The sequence below is a fragment of the Myxine glutinosa genome, chromosome 2 (assembly GCF_964187855.1).
Source record: "Myxine glutinosa chromosome 2, kmMyxGlut1.1, whole genome shotgun sequence".
NCBI lineage: Eukaryota > Metazoa > Chordata > Myxini > Myxiniformes > Myxinidae > Myxine > Myxine glutinosa.
Genome location: NC_136262.1, coordinates 227,277,184 through 227,299,263, shown reverse-complemented (window position 1 = coordinate 227,299,263; position 22,080 = coordinate 227,277,184). Strand labels below are relative to the sequence as shown.

At 43.9% G+C, this 22,080-nt stretch overlaps 1 protein-coding gene across 1 annotated transcript in view; it reads right to left on the bottom strand.

The window, feature by feature from the left end:
- LOC137420765 (neogenin) overlaps window positions 1-22,080 on the bottom strand; it is a 594,601-nt gene that overhangs the window by 228,811 nt on the left and 343,710 nt on the right. The window contains exons 6-7 of the mRNA XM_078772332.1: window positions 13,533-13,684; window positions 12,849-12,969 (exon numbers count right to left, since the gene is read on the bottom strand). Coding sequence (XP_078628458.1) covers window positions 12,849-12,969; window positions 13,533-13,684 — 273 coding nt within the window. The remainder of the gene's footprint in view (window positions 1-12,848; window positions 12,970-13,532; window positions 13,685-22,080) is intronic.

Sequence of the window (22,080 nt, the reverse complement as noted above, 5' to 3'; positions counted from 1 at the left end):
TCCAAAACCAAATCGTTGTAAGACTTCAGCCAAATATCAATGGGAAACAGAATCAAAATCCTTCTCTTGGTCTGAAAGAAAAATACAAGATCTACAGTTTCATGATAAATGTCACAAACATCAACAAGAAAGAGCAATCAGAGATTGCAGACCCACATGTTTGTATTTTGTGGGGTGTTTATTAACTGCTTTGTTTGTGTGGTTTATTGATGACTTAGATTTATGTTCAGTCCAATATGGCTGCTGAACCACGTCACCGATGACATCAATTTAATTCTCCCATATAATCTGTGTAGATCATGCACAATAAATTTCAAACTCATTGGATCAAGCGTTCTACTTGTATAATTCTGACATGATAATGAAGGCGCTGATTACATCATCATGAATATATGTTGTTCTCCATGCGGAGTACTTGGCAATGAGACATATTTTAAAAAAATTCCATGGAGCAGTTTTGGAGATATAGAAGTGCAAAGTTATTCGGTTTTTCCAATATGGCATGTGTACCACGTGACCTATGATGTCATAATCATCGTTAAACAATACTACAGGAGGAGGCGTTGCTATGGTTAAAATTTCTTGGCAATCGAACCAACAGTTGCAGAGAAAAGCATACTCACATTCTGTTCAGTCAAACAGACAGACAGATAGACAAACAAACAGACAAATGAAAAATCACTCACAGAGCGACACTTGACAAAACAGTACAAAGTAGAATGGCACTCAGTAGAGCATCGTTTTGACCTCAATAATAATTAGTGGTTGAATTCAGTGACCGGATATGCAAATTGTCTTCAAATTTGAAGTTAATCGGACGAAAATTGACAATTTTAGAAATTCGGCCTATGTTGACCATTTGGCCTATGTTTACCTCAAAAATAGTTGGTGGTTGGTTTCACTAAGCTGATATGAAAATCCTTCTCAAATTTCAAGTCAATCGGATGAAAGTTGAGGATTTTAGAAATTTTGAAAACGTGGTTGACCTTTCGCATATGTTAACTTTGTGACCTATGTTGACCTCAAAATAGTTGTTGGTTGAATTCATTTAACTGATATGTAAATCCCATTCTGTTTTCAAGTCAATCTAATGAAAATTGAGGATTTTAGAAATTTTAAAAACGTGGTTGACCTTTGGCCTATGTTAACCTTGTGACCTATGTTGACCTCAAAAATAGTTGTTTGTTGAATTCAGTTAACTGATATGTAAATCCCATTCAGTTTTCAAGTCAATCGGATGAAAATTAAGGATTTTAGGAATTTGAAAAAAGTAGTTGACCTTTGGCCTATGTTGACCTTTTGGCCTATGCTGATCTCAAAATAGTTGGTGTTTGAATTCAGTTAGCTGATATGTAAATCCCATTCAAATTGCAAGTCAATTGGATAAAAATTGAGGATTTTAGAGATTTCAAAAAAGTAGTTGACCTTTTCAAGACAATCAGATGAAAATCGAGGATTTTAGAAACTTGAAAAACGTGGTTGACCTTTGGCCTATATTGACCTTTTGACCTTTTGACATTAATGAAGTTATTCATGTGCCTATGTTGACATGTGCCTTCTCGTTGGTAGCCAAGACAGACAGGTCACTGGAGATTCTTCGCACTCCATAATGCAGGGAACTAGGGGCCATTAACTTTTCAGACTTTTTCATATTTAATTGGACAATGTGAGGAAATGAGAGGAAAGAGAAGTAAAGAAGAGAGAATGTAAAGGTGAGGAGTGAAAATGAGTAAGAAAGATCATCCACCCTTTTACAGGTATTGTTTTTAGTCCGATGGGTTGTCACAGTCACCCTCCCCACTGGCGAGCCAGTGAGGGTAGCCAGTTTAGTCGCCAACTACCCGACCATGCGGCAGGCAGCATTGGGTTACATGGTACAAGTGGTAGTCAAAAGACCAACCTGACAACAAGTTGGCCCTTTGTATTGTCCCAACTTTGCATCTCAAAGTATCTCAAAGTTGGCCCTTTGTATTAATAATAATAATAATAATAAAGGAGTCTTATATAGCCCCATCAAGCAGAGTAAACTACCCTCATGGCGCTTTACATTATCATGCGAACGCACACACACCGCACACACATACACAAACATACACACACACAGACACACCTTCACTCTTGTCCTATTCCTCTCCCTCCCCATTTAAAACCCACAGATGTGTACTCCCCCTCCTCCTCCCCTCCCTCCCCGCACACGTCCACAGACATACTCTCGATCTCTGTCCCACCTCTAACCAAAGGGAAAACAGGACTTAGACTTTGAAAGACTTGTGAAACAGATAGGTTTTGAGGGAGGTTTTAAAGGCAGGAAGAGAGTCAACATGTCGAACAGAGGAAGGCAAGTCATTCCAGAGCAGAGGTGCAGCAAAGGAGAAGGATTTCTCGCCAAACGACTTGGGGCTGGTGCGCAGCAGCTCTCAGGTCATAGAGTCGTCGCTTGAACGAAGCCGTCGCCGAGGTTCATAGAGAGTGAGCAAATCGGAGAGATAGTGAGGTCCCGTTCCACACAATGATTTATAACATAGTGTGCAAATTTTGTATTGCACACAAGCAGAGACAGGCAGCCAGTGTAAAGATTCAAGAAGCGGAGTAACATGGTCAGACTTCTTCGCCTTACAGACAAGACGAGCGGCAGAGTTTTGAACCTTTTGTAACTTATCCAAGAGAAACTGAGGGCAGCCAGCATCTATCTATCTATAATTCCAGTAATCTCTGTACGTTTGTACGTCTGTACGTTTGTCTGTGACCGCTGTTTCTCGACAACCACGGGTCCGATATACTTTTAACTTGCCAGGTATATTGCTGGGGACCCGAGGATGTGCCTTTTCAAGGTTTCATATTAATCGGACAATTACTTACCGAGCTATGTCCAAAAAACGATTCAACCAATCAGAGAGCAGCGAACTATCGCGTGTGCCGAACGTGGCGGACACACTCTGCCTCGGATGGCACATTTGAGAGCGTATTCATTTATTTCACGTTTGCAAACTATGTTGGCGTTAAACTATGTTTTAAAACTAATAAAAACGAATTTGCGATTCATTCGCTTTCCTGCGCGTTTGTGCACGCGATGGCGATTTCTTTACCAAACTCCGGAAGCCGTTCGCTTTGGACCAAACCATTTCATGTAAATAGAGGGGGGGGATTGTCACCACTCGCAAGCCGTTCGCTTTGGACCAAACCATTTCATGTAAATAGAGGGGGGGGGGATATAATTTTAGATATATATATAGTACGGGCATGCCCTAGTACAAAGAATTACAATAGTCTAGCCTTGAGAGGACAAGGGCACAGACCAGAGTTAGAGCAGCTTGAGGAGTAAGAAAGTGGCGAATGGATGCGATCTTTCGCAGCTGAAAGTATGCTGATTTGCAAGTTTGAAGTACTTGCAACCGAAGTACAAGCTTGGAAAATGTCATGTTACAGTCGAAAACCACACCAAGGTTCTTGGCGGACGAAACAAAGTTTACATCGGTTTCACCAACATGAATAGTGGTAGGAAGTGAACATTGTAGAGGACATCTGTGCGATCTTACAATCATAGACTCTGTTTTAGCATCGTTCAGCTGAAGTTTGTTTTGGGTCATCCACGCCTTCACGTCGGCAATACAGCCTTCTACCACTTCAACAGTGGGCACGATTTGTTGAATCGTGCTTCCTTTGTACAGCTGATTGTCGTCCGCAAAGGCGTGGTGATCAACTGAATGTCTGGCACCAAGATCAAATAGAGGCTGAGTGTACAAAAGAAAGAGGATAGGTCCCAGGACTGAGCCCTGCGGAACGCCAAGGGAAAGCGGAGAAGGGGCTGATTTCTGGCCATTGACAACAACTGTTTGCACTCTATCAGTAAGATAGGACATCAGCCAAGAAAGGGGAGTACCAGTTATACCAAATGCGAGTTCAAGACGACGAATTAAGACACTATGGTCAATCGTGTCAAAGGCGGCAGACAAGTCTAGAAGAGCAAGAACGGCAACCTCACCATAGTGGACAAACGGACATAATATAATTTACAGGTGGAGGTACACCTATGGTGAAAATTCCCTGTCAATTGGACCAACGGTTGCAGAGAAAATCATATTTATTCTGTGCAGACAAACAAACAGACAAACAAACAGACAGACAGACAAACACATGGAATTAAATGCAATACCTCTGGCGAGGGTAACAATGGATGAACAGCGAGATAGAAACTATACAATTCTCTCCCACTCACCGATCTCATCCTGTCGAATCTCGCCTGAATTATTTGTCTAACACCGAGTAGGAAAGAGAGGAGTCCAACTATTACAACTCCTCATTGTGTGTGTGTGTGTGTGTGTGTGTGTGTGTGTCTGTGTGTGTGTGTGTGTGTGTGTGTGTGTGTGTGTGTGTGTGTGTGTGCGTGTATGTGTGTACATGTGTGTGTGTGTGTGTATGTGTGTTTGTGTGTGTGTGTCTGTGTACGTGTGTGTGTGTGTGTGTGTGTGTGTGTGTGTGTGTGTCTGTCTGTGTGTGTGTGTGTGTGTGTGTGTGTGTGTGTGTGTGTGTGTGTGTGTGTGTGTGTGTGTGTATGTGTGTACGTGTGTGTGTGTATGTGTGTACGTGTGTGTGTGTGTGTGTGTGTACGTGTGTGTGTGTTTGACTGTTTGTGTGTGTGTGTGGGGGTGTGTGCGTGTGTGTGTGTGTGTGTGTGTGTACGTGTGTGTGTGTGTGTGTGCATGTGTGTGTACGTGTGTGTACGTGTGTGTGTGTTTGTGTGTGTGTGTGTGGGGGGGGGTGTGGGGGCGTGTGTGTGTGCGCGTGCGCGTGCGTGTTTGTCTCAATGAGTTGAGATACTAGCTGAGTAAATATATGAAATAATTTAATACACAAATACTACTAAGATTGTAGGAAAATTGAAGTTTGTTAAAGTAGTTGTTACTTTCATGGAACGAGCCTGGCTCTGTCTCCTTACTCTGCACACGTCTGCACTTAAAAGTCTGAGCACCACACGTAGCAACTTTGTTGATTGCAATTGAAAGGGTCTAACCGCTCAGCCATTCTTTCAATTGGATCATAGCGCAGTCATTAATCTGCAATGGCAACGGCGCACCCCCTAAAGACAAGCGAATGGTTTCACCGAGCTGATGGCGCACCCCCAACTTGTGACAGTAAATGTTAAGTCACAAATTGTATTGAGGTTGTTTAATAAAATCAAGGAAATGCATGTACAATATTGAGGGAAACATTAAAATGTTGAGCAAAGAGATCCAGAAAAGACAGGAAATTAAAAGAGGAATTTGACGGCAAGAGCATAAATAATGTCCTATAAACACGTTCGATTTAATAACAATTGTCGCACACAAATTACTGCTAAATAAATTATACTGTCAACTATTATCATCTTTCATCATCCTCTGAAAAAGACAGTTTTATGTAAACAGTTTATTTCGCAAAGGTTACGATCCTGGACTCCAGCGCACGATACTTGTCAGTAGGTGCAGAAATGTGGGACCTGGAAATAGCTCGCCTACCCTTTGGAAAAGTGTAGCCAGCAAATGAAATGTTGTAGGCCTACAAAAAAGTAACGAAGATGGGAGTATTTGACATTGCAAGTGTTCTTTTTTTAGCATTAGCATTTCCTTCCAAGTCCTCACAAAATATTTTAAAATCTTCAAAAATGTTATTTAGAGTCATGTTCAGGTCCTCAGAAACAGTTGTGCAAGCACGTTGTATCGGTACTGTAATGCGCTTTCGGCCTATTTGCAAGTCTCAGCTGTCTGTGAAATCTGTCTGAATGGTAAGACTTATCCAGGGGCGTTGGCAAGGGAATGATGTATCCTATGCAAGTCGCCGAAATACCTTTGTGCCGTCACAGTTGAGGATAGTTGATAAATTTGGGACACGGATCAGGATTTGCGTCTTGTAAGGCCACAAATTCGGTGGGGGGATTGTTAATTTTACAGAGGTTGCGACAGTTTTACCTTTCTTTGCCATTTCATGTTCCATTGCAACAGTTTGCTTCTCTGCAGAGTCTGAATTTTATAAGGAACACCGGCTGTGAATGAGTGGAATAGATTAGCCTCCAGTTGTGGCATTAGTTTCAGGAGGTTAGCTGGCACCAAGTTGGGTGTAGCGAATTGATAATTTGAAGAATGTAAATTGAGCCACAGTTCACTGATGAGGTTATCAAGGAATAGATGGAGCAGGACCTTTATCCAGTAATCATTCACTCCATTGGTTGGAATGTTAGATCGACGTAACTGACGTCATGCTGTCCTGCGACGCTTGACCTCAATGTCATATTATTGCAGCAAGGATTGAGGTTTCTTCATTTAAAAAAAACTATAACAGGTAGTGTAATCTCACATGTGTCTCATGAGTGTTTCAATAATTGATAGTTTCCTCCTCAGCAGCCGTCATCAAGGCAATGTTTATCTTCTGCAACAATATGTTGCAAATATATTGTCAGCTGCAAAAAAACTGATACAATCTCGGAATTGGGATATTCTGTCTCTGCCGTCTGACTCCATACTCAGATTTGGACATAGTGATCCTGTGGCCACATTGTAATTATTTAGCTCAAGTTCCTGCGATGCATCAATGAGGACATTAAATGATGCTTGATATGTTAAGACAGCATCAAGATGAAGGGTTAAGAGTTTTCTCTGATTGTTGATGAGCTCCGAGCCTATGTCATCATCTTTGAGGGAAAGGTGAAACTGGCATCGTCTTTTTGCAAAGTATGAAAATGCAAATGCAATTTCTTGAACAGTTTGCATCATATTTCACTATGAGTGGTTCATTGCAGGAGCTTAGGACAACAGCCAGATTTAGACAGTGAGTCTGACAGCGGAGATAAACTGTCTCAGGATATTTCCTGAATCCTGTCCTTGACACCCTTGTATTGACCATTCGTGTTGAGCAGCTCTTCATCACCAAGGCCTCTCATTTTAGTGCCATTTGTTCCATTTTCATCATGAGTTCAGAGAAATAGTTCAGGTAAAACTTCCTATATTGCTGCATTAACATCCGACAACCAAGGAATTCCTCAGAAACACCTATTTCGTTGGTGTCAGGTAAATTAACAAATCTGGCACGATGGCAACATCTTCAACAGTTGAATATAATCTATCGTCTGCCATTATGCTAAAGCACAAGGAAACATTGCAGCCACTCACAATTGAGCCTCTGATTTGTTTGCCACATGACCCAATTAGTTCACTTGTATTCTGTGGAGACAGATATTTAGCAATGTCTGGGGGCGTTCTCCACGTAATGTTTTAGCACAAGGTCAACATTCACATGGAAATTAGTGAGTTGCAATTCTCTTCAATTGTATGTTCTGCTTGCAACAAAGATTCATAATATGGAGGATGTTTTTCATCATCCGTGATTTCGCGCTGCATCCATTATGACGAGAGATTGCAATTATCTCTGTAAATGTTTTTGTTCTGACAAGAAGACAGAAACGAAGTTGTCAGCTCTAGTTAAACAGGGCAAATGTGGCCTTATTTTCATGCATCTCATCTCATAACTTGAATTATCGATACATGAAAAATAATTATCAGTTGCTTCGAATACCTCAATAATGATTAACCCTAATCAGTCTGGGTTGAGGGGGGGGGGGGCAGATTCCATCCCTCCCACCCCACCCCATCTCTACTTTTTGCCATATTTTTGCAGAAATTTTTTTTTCTCGTGCCAAGTTTTCATAATTTTTCCCTTCAATGGTTGCGCACTTTTTGATACTAATTTTATAAAAATCATATCTACGGTTGCCGCACAATCCGTCCCCCTCTCTCCCGGCTTTGAGAAGGTCCAAAATAACCTGCCATAATAAGGGTTAAGATATACTCATACTCAAGATATTTATTATAAACTAATAAAAACCTTCGTCAAATATGACGGGTTGGAACAGTTTATTAGACGGTGCAGCCTTGTGAGCGTGCCAAAGTTTGAAGCCTCAGCCTCATGTCAGGCGTGCTTATATCTTTATTTATTAAACATCATACGGATGTAAATGAACACTCATTTTACTCTGCGCACGTGTGTTTGTACAGATGTCTGTCCCCCTTCATAAGGGTAGGTTTTAAAGGCTAATCTTTTAACACGAATGTATGTTCACTACGGTCTATTTTTGGGGATAAAACAAACTCGAAAAACATTTTCACTAAAAGAGTAATTATGTCTCTTCTATTGGAATTGTCTCTTCTTGCAAACCAAGCCTCAACAGTGGTGTACAGATGCGTTTTTGTAAAATCACAATAAATACAAGGCGCAGGGAGATGAAATTCGCTGCACGTGATGCGCAACGCACACGGAGTACAATGAGTGTTCATTTATATCCATATGATGTCTAATAAATAAAGAAGATATAAGCACAGCTGAAACTAGGCCGAGGCTTCAGACTTTGGCACACTCACAAGGCTGCACCATCGAATAAACTGTTTCAACCTGTCATATGTGATGGGCTTTTGCTAGTAAACTATAACATTGTATCTCAGCCTGTTGGCTACATGTAACATGTAAAAATAACACTGTATACCGGTACTCCACTGCACGTCGTGGCCTGTAAAAGGGGAATAATATGCTTGAGTGGCAGTGAAATCAGATAGGAGAGCAAATGAAGAATCACACAAAGAATCACACATATCACACAATCAGTATTGGCATCCCTAAATAGAGTTGGTGTTGGTAGAATTGAAACAAATCAACAAATTGTCATGGCTCACGATAAAGGATTGTGAAAGCCTTTTGACAACAAAATAACCTCAGCCACGGACAAGCAGTCTGCATTGAAAGACCCATTTACGCATTATTGTAAGTTGGATAAACCACTCAGTGGTTTATACAAAACAGTATTCTTGCATCTGAAATCCCAAGCATGTCTAATCAGTAGGTTTTGTGAGTCTTTGCAGTCAAAAAGTGTGAAGCAATGCAGGAACATGCCAGTGTTTCTTTGTTACTGCCATGACCGGAAAAAAGGATCCCCCATTGAGCCTGTGCTTAAGGTATTAATAAATAAAAAAAACCTTGTTAGCTGTAGCTTTACTGCCCTCACATCACTAGTTCTTTTCTGCTTTGTGCTTCTGCCAAAATCACTTTTTTGGATACAGAGTTGAGGCTCGTGAAGGAGCTACAACAAAGAACGGATCAGGACATAACAAAACGAAAATTAGATATGCACTCGGTAGAAGCATACCTCCACTAGGCTGAACAGTTTTCATTTTGGAGACCACTGATAGGCCAGATCTAGATTCGGACATGAACCAAAATCTAATCCGCTTGTTCTGGTCACCGAACCAGCTCGTCTACCAAGGTTTGTCATAAATCATCCAAATTTTTCTGAAATATCATGCTATATATCGTTTTTGGCCATATCATTCAATGGTGAAGAATCACTTAATTTTTTTTATAATTCTCTGATCGGGATCTAGATTCGAATCATCACCAAAATTGAATCAATTCTTCCTTGTTACACACCCAACCTGTCCACCAAGTTTCGTCCGAATCTGTCCATAATTTTTCGAGATGCCGTGCTATTTATTGGTTTGGCCCCATCACTGAATGGTATAGAATCATTTAAGAAATTCTCTGATTCAGATCCAGATCTGAATCTTCACCAAAATCGAATCAATTCTTCCTTGCCACACACCCAACCTGTCCACCAAGTTTTGTCCAAACCCATCAACAATTTTTTGAGATAGCTATCTATATATCACTCTTTGCCCTATCTCTAAATGGTGAAGAATCACTTTTAAAATTCTCTGATCCGGATCGTAACCAAAATTGAATCATTTTGTCCTTGTCACATACCAACCTCTCCAACAAATGTCATTCGAATCCATCCACAACTTTTGAAGATATCCTGTTCACAAACAAACAAAGAGACAATCAGACAGACAAACAGACATGGGTGAGAGCATAACCTCTATCTACCTTTGGTGGCGGAACTAATAAGTGGAAATAGATGGGGTTGGGGTAGGAGTAAGATGTGGAGTTGGGGACATCAACAGCACTTTTGAGCAATGCCAAGTTGTAAAAACATTGTCGAATCAGGTGTTTGAACTTGGCTGCAAGTTTTAATTAAGTCGAAGTATGGACAATCGAACAGCAATTGTGGTTTCATTTTCTTTCTCTATTCCTTGATTGCAGGTTTTCAATCACACACATCAATATTGTGCACATTGCTGAAATACATCACCAGGTTTGGAACTTGACACGTCCGTGAAGCGACTGTGCAGTGAAAATATCAACCCGAGCGAAAGGTAACTTCCATTATGTTAAATGACACTTGGTACGATTTAAGATGGGCACTTTGTTCAGTGGAATTCAAACGCGAGCTTTGCCAGATGGCACATTTAGGGTGATGTCTGTTTGGTGAGTTTTAGCGATTCTCACAGGCCTCGATGTCTTTCCGGATATCAGGCACGGCTGCTAATTACCTATGCTGTTGCCGACCATTTGACAGAGAAGTAATTACGGGGCCTAAGTGGAAATTAATATATGTGGTCACATGGTACATCTGCTAGTGAAGGAAGAAGCTCCCAAGGAGGCACAGCTGTGTGGTGGCACCTCGGCTGGGCACACAAGCCTATGGTTAGAGGTGCAGACAAGCGTGATGAGATACTAAATGGTTGTATGTCATAGGTTTACCTTCAAATTAAACCTATAGTACAGGTTTGTCTCACTGCACAGCACAAAGAAGATATTTCATTCATTCATATTCAGTCAGTCACTCAGTTGGCCTGTCTTTACAATTTTCCCTGATGTTATCAAATGAGGCCAGACTGAGCATTCTGTGAAGCACATGGTGCTTATAGATCTTTAACATCCCTTTTAAATAACTAACATATATAATTTTAGATTAAGGGAATACAACAATAGCAGGGTTTAGGGAAAACATAGAGGGAAACTTGGACAAATAAGGGATGTGGGGAAGAATTAAATGAGGGCTATGGGAGGACACAAGGGGTGGACAAGATGGATACAGCCGCAAAATCTCAGGAAAATAATGGAAACTTCGAAAGAGATGGGCTTGGGAATGGTTAATGGGAGTAGAAGAGATCATGCATCATTTTAGATCGGGGATGACCTGAGTGGTGGTGAGCAGATGTCTTAAAGACTTGGAGGGAAGAGAGAGATTGAATAGAGAGTGATAGAATATATACATATATCTAATATATGAAGCTCTTTCTAACCATTGACTGACTGATCGACTGACTGATCGACAGACTGGCTGACTGATACTAATGTTCAGTACCTTCCTGGGGTCGTATGAAGCCGAAATTTGGCGTGCTGACTGACATCGAAGCTGGTACACCGGGAAAAATCTAAGAACCGCTGGAAAGCGTCCGTAAGTGAAAATTTACGTTAAAAAAAATCTTAGATGCATACGTTAAAAAAAAGCAAAATGAAAACCTCAATCTATGTCTAGCATTTGAAAATTGTAATATATATAACTGTAAACTGTGAAATAAACATGGCAATAATGTCCGGAAAAAAAAAAGCATCCGTAAATGAAAATTTCGTAAAAAAACAAACAACCTCAATCAATATCTAGCATTTGAAATTGTAATTTATAAAACTGTAAACTGTGAAATAAAAATGGCAATGCAAATTTACATAAAAACCGTAAACGCGTCTGTAAAATAAATGAATAAATAAATAAACCCAAATTGATATCTAGCAGCAGGTCGGTGATTCTTGCCTATAATCACAAAGGTTATATTTATTATGCACCTACGTACAAAGCACGGTTTGTTCGACAGGTGGGGGGAGGGGAGCGAGGGTGCGAGGGGGCGGGGGGGGGAATGTGAAAGGAATGCATGAGTGGAGGTGAGTAGTGATTTTGGATATACAGTAATACAGTATTGTCATTGCCTGAAGAGTATATGGCTACTCTCCCATAAAGCCTAGATTTGTGAATTGCTGCAGAGACATTTGTCCCTCAGGCAAAGAACTCTGTGGTTCTGTCAGAGTGGTTATTGGGTTCTTCGTCACCTCCCTGACCAAGGTCCTTCTTGCCCAGTTGCTCAGTTTGGTCAGATGGCCAGCCCTAAGAAGAGTCTGAGTAGATCCATATTCTTTCAATTTCCTAATGATGGAGCTCACTTTGCTCTTGGGGACTTTCAACACTCTAGAAATTGTTTTCTCTACTTGCCCAGATCTATGCTTCATCACAATTCTATCTCGGAGTTCTACGGACAGGTCATTGGACTTCAGGGTAGAGTTTCTGCTCTGACATGCTCTGTCAACCATGGGACTTTATATAGAAAGGTGTGTTTCTTTCTAAACCTTGTCCAATCAAATGAATTGCCCACATGTGGACTCCAATCAAGTTGTAGAGACATCTCAAGGATGTTCAAAGGAAATTGGATGCACCTAATTTGAATTTGGAGTGCCATAGCAAAGGGGTTGAATACTTATTGACTCAAGACATTTCAGCTTTTCATTTTTAAATATTTTGTAAAAAATTCTAAAAAGAAAATTGCACTTTGGCATTATGGGGTATTATGTGGAGATCAGTGATAACAAAATCTCAATTTAATCCATTTTAAATTGAGGCTGTAACACAACAAAATGTGAAATAGGTCAAGGGGTGTGAATACTTTCTGAAGGCACAATATATATGTGTGTGTATATATATATATATCCTATACCCAGTCATCCATGGAGACATCCCATCCAAGTAATGATCTTGCTATATTCTGAGATCTGATGGAATTGAATGCATAAAAGCTGATAAGGCTTTGAAACGTCTGTTAGCTCGAGCAAGTGAGCATCTGACTAACATAACAAAAGGTAACTTGTGAATACTGTGAAGTGAGAAAACTTGTTTTTTCTGGTAAATGTAGAACATATCATGTTGTTACATATCTTACTTGGCTTCTGCACATGAAGTTGTGTGCTTGTCTGCGTCCAACCACCTGCATTCTCTGCCACACACTGATATATCCCATCATCAGCTTCTACGAGTCCGGAAATGACCAGGCTATGGCCCACCTGTTCACGGATGTACATAAGATGGGAAAAGGAGACATGTTTAGGCCATGGTTTCCCAACCACATTGTAGAGGGTGGCCTGAAAGTCACTTTACCCATTATTAATCAGTCATTGTATCTTTATGATGCAGCGCTGATTCATTAATTATTGTAAGTACTGCACAATAAAACCTGTATATTAAAAAAGTTTTAGAACGAATGCTTTACCAGGAAGGAGTAAAGTGACTTTCAGGCCACCCTGTAGTAAATTATGGGTGAGGGAAGGCCTGCGTTGGTAACAGGATGAGTGACAAGTTAGTTAAGACAACAACAACAAAAAAAATCAAAGTTTAAATGTAAATTTAGCACACATGTTTTTAAACAATTATGAGCTAATGTATTTTTTAACTTTATGAGTCACTAACAGTGTGCAGCTGAAGTTTATAGCTCAAAAGCAGATACACTACCAACTGAACCATCCTATTGTTATCCAGCTTACATAGTGAACTTTATTATAGTTTGCACATAATGAAAAAATAGTCAGAACCTCAAAAGCCCAATAAATCATGTGAAAATGTACGTTACCATTCGGATTCCATCACTCTGAGAAACGTTATCTCCATTGTGAAGCCAGGAAACCAAAGGGGGTGGCCGGCCAGTCGCTTCGCATTGCAGTGTGACCTCCGACCCAACCTCTGCCTTTGCGATTTCTGGCCACTCCAGGATACGAGGAGCCACTGCAAGAGGAACATGTACGCAGCTGCAATACAACTCAAATTGACGAAAGGATATTACTGTAAAACAGGCTCTGGCCTGCGTTAAGGATTCCTACCATGGGACACTGCCAGTTTTCGGATGATGTACGTTTCATTAACCACAACTCTTTTTGTGCAAATACTTAATAGTGAGACCAACTGACAAACACAACCAATTGTTTCCGTTCACATTTCTGCGTGGGCTTATTGTCTCGCTTGAGGAGAGTCGTTCGGGGGGGCTTTTAATCAATAAATGAGAGAATGGAGAAAAAATGCCTCAAAAGTTTCCAAAAGCAATTATTGGGATACGAATAGAATCCCTTTATCCTCAAAACAATAGTTACTTTGGAATAAACTATTGAAACATTAGTCACTTTCGGTTGACATCAGTCATACAACATACACATGATGCACAATCTGTGCAAAGAATAGATCCCAAAAATCATTTTCTGAAATGCCACACACAACCGCAGCACGTGTCTGCCTTAAAATAGTGAGCCTTCTTGATTGAAAAGCAGCAGAGCACATCAGTGGCCGTGATTATTTAAAACAGCACATCAATAACACTGAAGCTTTCCGCAGCAGGGCGATAGCAATGCATATACTGTGATAAGAAATGGAGCACAATGAAGCATGTTTCAGCAACTTTTTGCGAAATTATTAACAACACTGCTGCCGACATCATGCTCAGGATACATGTTTTAAGTTTTTAAGACTGACTTTTAGGGATCAAATATGATATGCAAATTCTGATCAGATGAGGCATCTCTCTTTGTCTGGGACTTTGTGCAAATATCCTCCCAAATGAAAACATCAGCAGGTTAAACTCAACCAACCCAAAATGTGGAATGAAACATGAATCGTGCACATGAATGCTAATGTCAATGTGGGTCTACTAACCCCAAACCTAACAATCGATGAAATCAACAGGACGTTGATTGAGGTTTGATATCTGTCGTGGGAAGCAAGGGGAAGCTGATGTTTTAGGCGTTAACTCTTTGAACCACCTTTCGAGGCCATTTTTCCCCGCAGAGCAGGGGTTGGCCTTTTTTGGGCACCGTGATCCCCTTTTTGAAGCAATGTTTTATGGCCGGATGCTCTTCCTGCCGCCAACCCTGTTAGTCACCTCTTGTGACACACAGGGAATTACCAGTGAACTGGTACTAAATTTGCCGACCTTGGAAGGATGACAGGCTGAGTCAACCCCCCCTGGCGTTAATTCAGCGATCTACCGGGATTCAAACCCAGGACCATAGGATCCCAAGCCTGCAACCTAACCGCTAAGCCAGCACCAGGCTTTGACACTCTCGTTAACTCTTAGTTGGAGTAAAATAGGGGTTAACACCTGAAACGAGAGCTTCTTTGCTTGAACGAATGGTTAACGCCCAAAACAAGGTCAGATTCTCATTGCTTCTCATGGTAGTTACCTTACCTCGATTCCTGTTGATTTACTCCTTTATTTTAACTAAACATGTGTTCAATTCGAAAGTGCATTATGAAAATACATATCAATTTTACCCCAAAAATAAAACCGTTAACTTATAAAAGCATAAACTAGACATTTTGTCTTCATTTTTGAGCTTTATTTAAACCAAAAACATCACAAACTTGAACTCATCATACAGTTGGTGCATATTGTCCGCTGAATCTCAGCTAAACATTCAAACGTACGGAAGCTCACATGCACATCAAATTGTAACACAACTATATATCTACAGCACAACAAAACTGGGTTTGCAAACTGTTGTTTATGTACTTTATATAAAATATAGCACATGATGAATTGACCATTGACACTCAGGGCAATTAATTGTACAACTTCCTCTTCTTCTGGTTCTTCCAGTGGCGTGGTAAAAAGCGGAAGCTCTACATTCTTATTCGCAACTTAAAAGTATCATAGCATACTATTTATAACCAATATCTTCTGCTCTTTATGCTTTATCTTTTTTTCCCAAATTGCTTTTTCTGCAACAAATATTTGTCTTTGTTGGTTGCTTGAAAGAAAGGGAGATTTTGGTGTTTCATTCATGTTCGTGGTTCTCAAAGGCAATGTACGTGTTTGTTTTTTTCCAATTTATATATATATATCAGTCACTATGCGACCTTCATATCATCAGTGGAGAACCGCCAGCAAGGTGTCCCATACAGCTGCTGCTGCACCTTGCTGGGAGCGATAAGCACCGCCTGCCACGCGGTGACGTTATCTCTGGTATCCACTCATCATATGGAGTCGACTCGATATATATATATATTTATTTTTTTCCAATAAATATATATATTGTTACGGATCGCGGATTAGATGTTATTATGGGCCGAGCGGATGGTCCACCGCGACCTAACTGTTCCCCCGATTCTTCCCCAACTCACCCGATTCCACTCGAACGTTGGCCAAATCGCGCTACGCTAAATCAATGATGGAAAGGACACAACGACTGGGATAGATGAAACGACGCAAGGGGTACAGTTCTCAAGACCTCCAGAGGAGGATATAATTAGTGGTGGAGAAAAGGGGTAGATTACAAGGTAGAGTGAGGTAAAAGACACAGAAGAGATGGGCACTTAGTTACAGTCTTATCTTATCCCCGACAGACCACAGACAAATGGAACAAGGCTGACTTACACAGGGATTGATGGCAGGGAAGGACAGGTAGTTCGATAGCACAAGGTGCACCTTGGCTCGGGGACAGGATCAAGCACGGTCCAAGAGATGCAGGGAGGCCTCACAGCGCTCGGAGGTGGCGTCAGATGCGCGCTGAGCTTGAAGCAAGAAAGACGCCACCTCCGAGCGCTGTGAGGCCTCCCTGCATCTCTTGGACCGTGCTTGATCCTGTCCCCGAGCCAAGGTGCACCTTGTGCTATCGAACTACCTGTCCTTCCCTGCCATCAATCCCTGTGTAAGTCAGCCTTGTTCCGTTTGTCTGTGGTCTGTCGGGGATAAGATAAGACTGTAACTAAGTGCCTATCTCTTCTGTGTCTTTACCTCACTCTACCTTGTAATCTACCCCTTTTCTCCACCACTAATTATATCCTCCTCCGGAGGTCTTGAGAACTGTACCCCTTGCATCGTTTCATCTATCCCAGTCGTTGTGTCCTTTCCATCATTGATTTAGCGTAGCGCGATTTGGCCAACGTTCGAGTGGAATCGGGTGAGTTGGGGAAGAATCGGGGGAACTGTTAGGTCGCGGTGGACCATCCGCTCGGCCCATAATAACATCTAATCCGCGATCCGTAACAATTGGTGTCGAGGAGTGAGATTCGAGGCCCGAACCAAATTTTTTTTAAAAACATCTAGGAAAAAAATTTGGTCAAAATTATAAAGACACCGAAATTTGATTTTGTTTTACAAAAAACCCGAATTTTGAAAGTCGCGCTATGGCAGATCAAGACGGCTAGGTTCCGGTAGAGGAGAGTGGGGTAGAATCGACCCAGGACCCCAGGGAAGAAGGGAAAATGGTGGAGGAGAGTAAAGAAGGTGTGGTTGAGGGGGTATCAGGTGCACAAAATGGCGCTCTCGCGCACGTGGTTACAGCGGCACCAAATTTTGCCGCGCCCGTGACCGTAGCAGCGGGCTTTGATGTGGGGGACTTCATGGCGCAATTCACCGAGATGCTGAGAATAGAGGGGGAGAAATTGAGAAACCAAATTGAAGCAACAACGAACGGAATGAGGGCCGATAGAGAGGCAAGGGAGCAGAGGGACAGAGACCGCAAGTTGGGCGAAAGGGTCCCAGGGGTGCACAAGGAGGTAACGCGGGTCGAGAAGCGCCGGTTGAGCGAAGCGGAGGAAAGCACGGGTACAATGACGGGGGTAGAAATCGCGACATGGGGTTTGGAAAAGCCGGCGACCGATGAGGTAGAGGGTGTTTTATTAAAGCCAACGGTCGTCGAGGGGAACAAAGACAAAGCAGTGCTGGGAATTAAAATTGAAGAGATGACGGAGGTAGCCCGGGAATTGCAGGGAGAAATGGAAAATGTGCAAAGTCCCTGCTCACATCACGATGCTGTGCTTAACCCGAATGGAAGTTTGCAGGTTTTGGTGCAGGGAGGAAGAAGAACCCCGAAGGTGAGACGTGCTGTGTATTGTGCTGGGAGATTTTGTAAATGGATGTTTAGCGACAAAAGAATTGTCGCGCGATTGGGATCGATATGGCACCCGGGCGTTGGTGAAGGGTCCCGTGTGAGTAAAAATGGCACGCGTGTGAGGAAAAAGTGTGCGTCGGCGAGTGGGTGTGTTATAAAGTGTGGGAGTGAAACCGAGTGCGAGCGAGAATGCACGTCGGTGTGTACGGGGTGTGACACAGGGAGTGAGAGCAATACGGAGTGTACGTGCAAGGGTGAGTGTGACACGGAGAGTAAGGTGGTGGTGGAACGTGTGCGAGAAAGCACACCTGAATTGGTGGTAGCGCGAGTGTGGGAGAGCCCATGTGAACGCGTTAGTGGGTGGATGCCAGAGTGCACGCCCATGGTGAGTGTTACGGAGGACGTAACGGAGGAGAGGTGTGGACCGAGGTGTGCGAGCGGTGAGTGTGCGCAAGAGTGTGCGCGAGAGGTGTGGTTTGTAACAGGGAGTGCGTTGGTGGAATGTACGGATGGCGTTGGAACGCCGGGTTTTGTGAGGGTGAAAGGGGTAGCGTATGCGTGTGAGCATGCAAGTGAAGCATCGACGGTAACCGGGTTAGCGGTTAGAGCGACGGATAGCCGATGCGAGCGCTCGGGGCGCGGCGTGCTTTGTTGGATGCAGGGCCCGGCGCGGATCGAAGCTGCGTCGTTTCTCTTTGAAGCGTCGTTGCCGAATCGGGCTTGGCCCCGCCCCGCACGGTCGAGTCCGGGCCTTGGCGGGCGAGGCGACCGGTCCGGTTCAAGGGCGAGTGGGAGGAAGCGGAACGGTGCCCCCTCGTGGGGACGGGGTTCCGACCGGGGGAGATTGAGCCATCGGGCCCGGGACCGCAAGGTGCCGCGCCGAGATGGTGCGTGGAACCTCGGTCCAACCAAACCACCTCCCTTGAACCGAAAGCCGGACGGATTCAACCTGCAGGCGACCAAACCACCCGAATTCATTGCTCGGCTTTACGAACCGAGTTTAATGATGTCATGACGCACCGAGGCTAGGATATAGCGGACTGTGATGATGATGGTAGTGATTTGATACGAAATTTATAATAGTGGGTAGAATTGGCAGTAAATGGAAAATTTTTGAATTGGTTGGAATTTGGACGAGCAAAATTGATAGTGGGACCTCCCCGATGTGGTGGGATGGGCAATCCACCATCCCTCACGGCGAGGGGGGGCAAAGGAGCACTAGTTATGGGGTTGATGGCAGTGAAAACTAGCCCGGGTGGGTTAGGATATTGTGTGTAGGGATCTAGAAGAGATTGACATTAGGTAACGTTAAGGTTTAGTTAGTGACTGATACCTGTAGTGGGGACGCAGGTAGATTAGTATGGATGATAATGACGAGGGAACGCAATAGTTTAAAGGGACGACTGGGAAGCGCAAGTTTCAGAGGGGAGTAGTTAGATGAGATGATGCTGTGTGAGAACTGGATAGGTGTGTGGAGCAGTGAGGGAGTAGTGAGTGTTGTGGATCAGCGCGAATGCGCTTGGGGGAGAGAAGGGTGCAGGTGGCACCAGGTGTGAGTGCACAGGTGTGCACCAACAGGTGAATGGAATAAATGGTTGTGTGGAAGACATGGAGTGTGGAATAAGTGGAGTATTGGAATGGATGGTCGTGGAGTGAGTATGGTGGAAACGATGGAGTGGAGTGGGTGGTGCGAAGGTGTGAATGGGGGAAGAGTGGACCCCCATCACGAATACCCGGGGCGGGTAGTGTAAGTGTTAGGTAGAGGGTATAGGTAAATTGTGGTTGGATATTGGCATCTGTGGTGCGGGTGACAGAATGGTATTTGGATGGGTGCATTAGTGTTGTGGAAATGGCTGGGTGTGTAGCCTGTTAGTGTGTGTAGTTGGTTTGGGCACTCCACCACTGTGAGGATGTCGGCCAGGTGAGGCCGCAGGTGGGCTCTGGGAGCCGGTAGTTGTGGATGGGGCCCGAGGATCCGGAGGACGGACCCGGGTAGCCCAGTGCCAGAGGGCACCGAGTGGGGTGACAGAGCCAGGAGGGGCCTTCTCCAGTAGATAGGTTAGGTTAAGGAGCAGGTAAGCTCGGGTGGCAACTACAGTGGTGGAGGTGTGCAGGTGGGTAGACCTGCTGGGAGAGCTACACGTCACAGCCCAGAAATTGTGCGAGGGCACCGGGAGATGAATCGGGGGAGTGAGACCCCAAATTGAGAAGCACCACAGTTTGGTCAATGGGAATTGGTTTTTAGAACCCATAGAGTAAGTTGGCCAATGGATTGGCAGGGAAAGACCCCGGGTAGTGTAAAGTGTGTTAATGTCATTTAGAGGATAGTTAGGATTGAAGTCTCCTCGCACCATCTACATGCACTCACCTGAGATGACGTACCTCCACACCATGCCATGTTTTGTTATTTTATTGTGCAGATGTTTGGAATGTGAGATGCATCATGACGTGGGTGTGACATTGTGCTTTGTTGTTCCATCTCTTCCTCCTTATGAGGATTGATGACGAATTGGGTGATGGCAAATTTTGGATAGAGGGATTGTGGTGACGAATTTGGTATAGAGGAAATATGGGGAGACGTGACAGTAGCGACGGATTGGTAATGTGTAGATTTTGTACATATGGGGTAAGGGCAAGGGTAGTGTAGGTGACAGGGGGGTGACGTACGGTAGGGACAAGCTTTCTCACTTCGCCCTCCATACGCATTTCGCCTTGCATTGCCTTATTGATGTGTACCCTTGTGACCTTACCCCTCGCTCATTTGTCTCCCACATGACCTGTGCGCCATTGGGTGCCGAGGGGAGCGTGCGTGAGTCGGCCATTGTGCGCCCGGCACTCTCAGAACCAGCTGTCTGTGGCCGAGCACCACTTATGGACCCCATGGGTTGGGGCATGGCCCCTCTGCTGGAACCGGCCATGAGGGCCCGAAATCTTGCTGGCGGGCCTTGGCCACAGGGCACCGATGCCCCACAGGTGAACCACACGTAGTCGGCCCTGTGGGCCATAAATAAAGAAAATAAAATGGACACGTTGGGCACACTTTATTGCAAATAGGCCGCCAGTAAGAAAATGAAAGAAAGACAACAACTGGAAGACAATAATAATAACCAGCAGAGGGAGCCAAAGAGCAAGAGACACCTGCAGGGTTAGGGGTTGTTGTTTTTATTTTCATGAACAATGGTGACTGCACCGATTGGTGCTTGGGTGTGTATTGGTGCGTTTTTGGGTGCTTTAATGGTGCATTGATGCAGAGCAGACTGTCTCCCCCCCCAGAAAGAACAATCACAGGTCCTGGGTTAGTCTTGTAAATAAAGTAGCGTCAATTGTAAATAATGCTCCCTACCGGCTGTATGTTTAGTTTGAGGATGCTTTCCGCAATTCGGTTATCCTGTGGGTGTGTTTCTGTTAGGAGAAGGGTGCAACGTCGCAGGGGGACATATTTACTCATTTGTGAACATCTGTAAAACTGTCGCACTCAGGGTTGAGTTAATAGTAGAGGGAACTACATCTGAGTGCCACACTAACGTAGGTAAAAATTTATCGGGTCGGGACGCCCCGAGGTAGAGAAGGGTGCAATGTTGCGGATATGGGATTTGCATCCATCCATATCCGCTTGTAAATATTCCCCTATTTCCTCAATACTTCCCAACTATCCCCAATCCCCCATTCCCTAGTCCCATTTTCTGTAAACAACACTCTGTAGACCCGACCTCCCCCTATTTCCCCCCATTAAATGTCGCATCCAGGTCCACCGCATCTCACGTAGACAACTATAGGACATCTTGCTAGTTATTCTTAGTCTATGTCAGTTAAGGACTCGTTTCCATTAATTCTGACTCTTCGTTGCACCAGAATGTGATTGTATGGCACCGTTAGGAAGTTTAGGACCTCCCAATACCTCCCCGCAGCTCTTCCTCACGGTTCAGCAACAACAACAACAACAACAACAGCAGCGGCGGGCGCGGTGAGTGCGCGTCCTCACTCCGGCTTGGTTGGTAGGGGGTGTTGGGAGGGCACCAGGCCTTTCCAACGAGCCGCCATCGAACATGTGCTCGACGGGGTTACCAAATAGGGGCTCCCTGTCAGCTCCTCGTCAAGGGCGGAGCCCGGTAACCCCCGCACCCAATAGAAGCGGCGGACCGGTCCCATCTGGGGCGGAGCCAATCAGCCGAGGGCGTGTCACTCCCCGCTGAGCATGCGCAGGAAGAGGGAGGTGACGTCAGATGCGCGCTGAGCTTGAAGCAAGAAAGACGCCACCTCCGAGCGCTGTGAGGCCTCCCTGCATCTCTTGGACCGTGC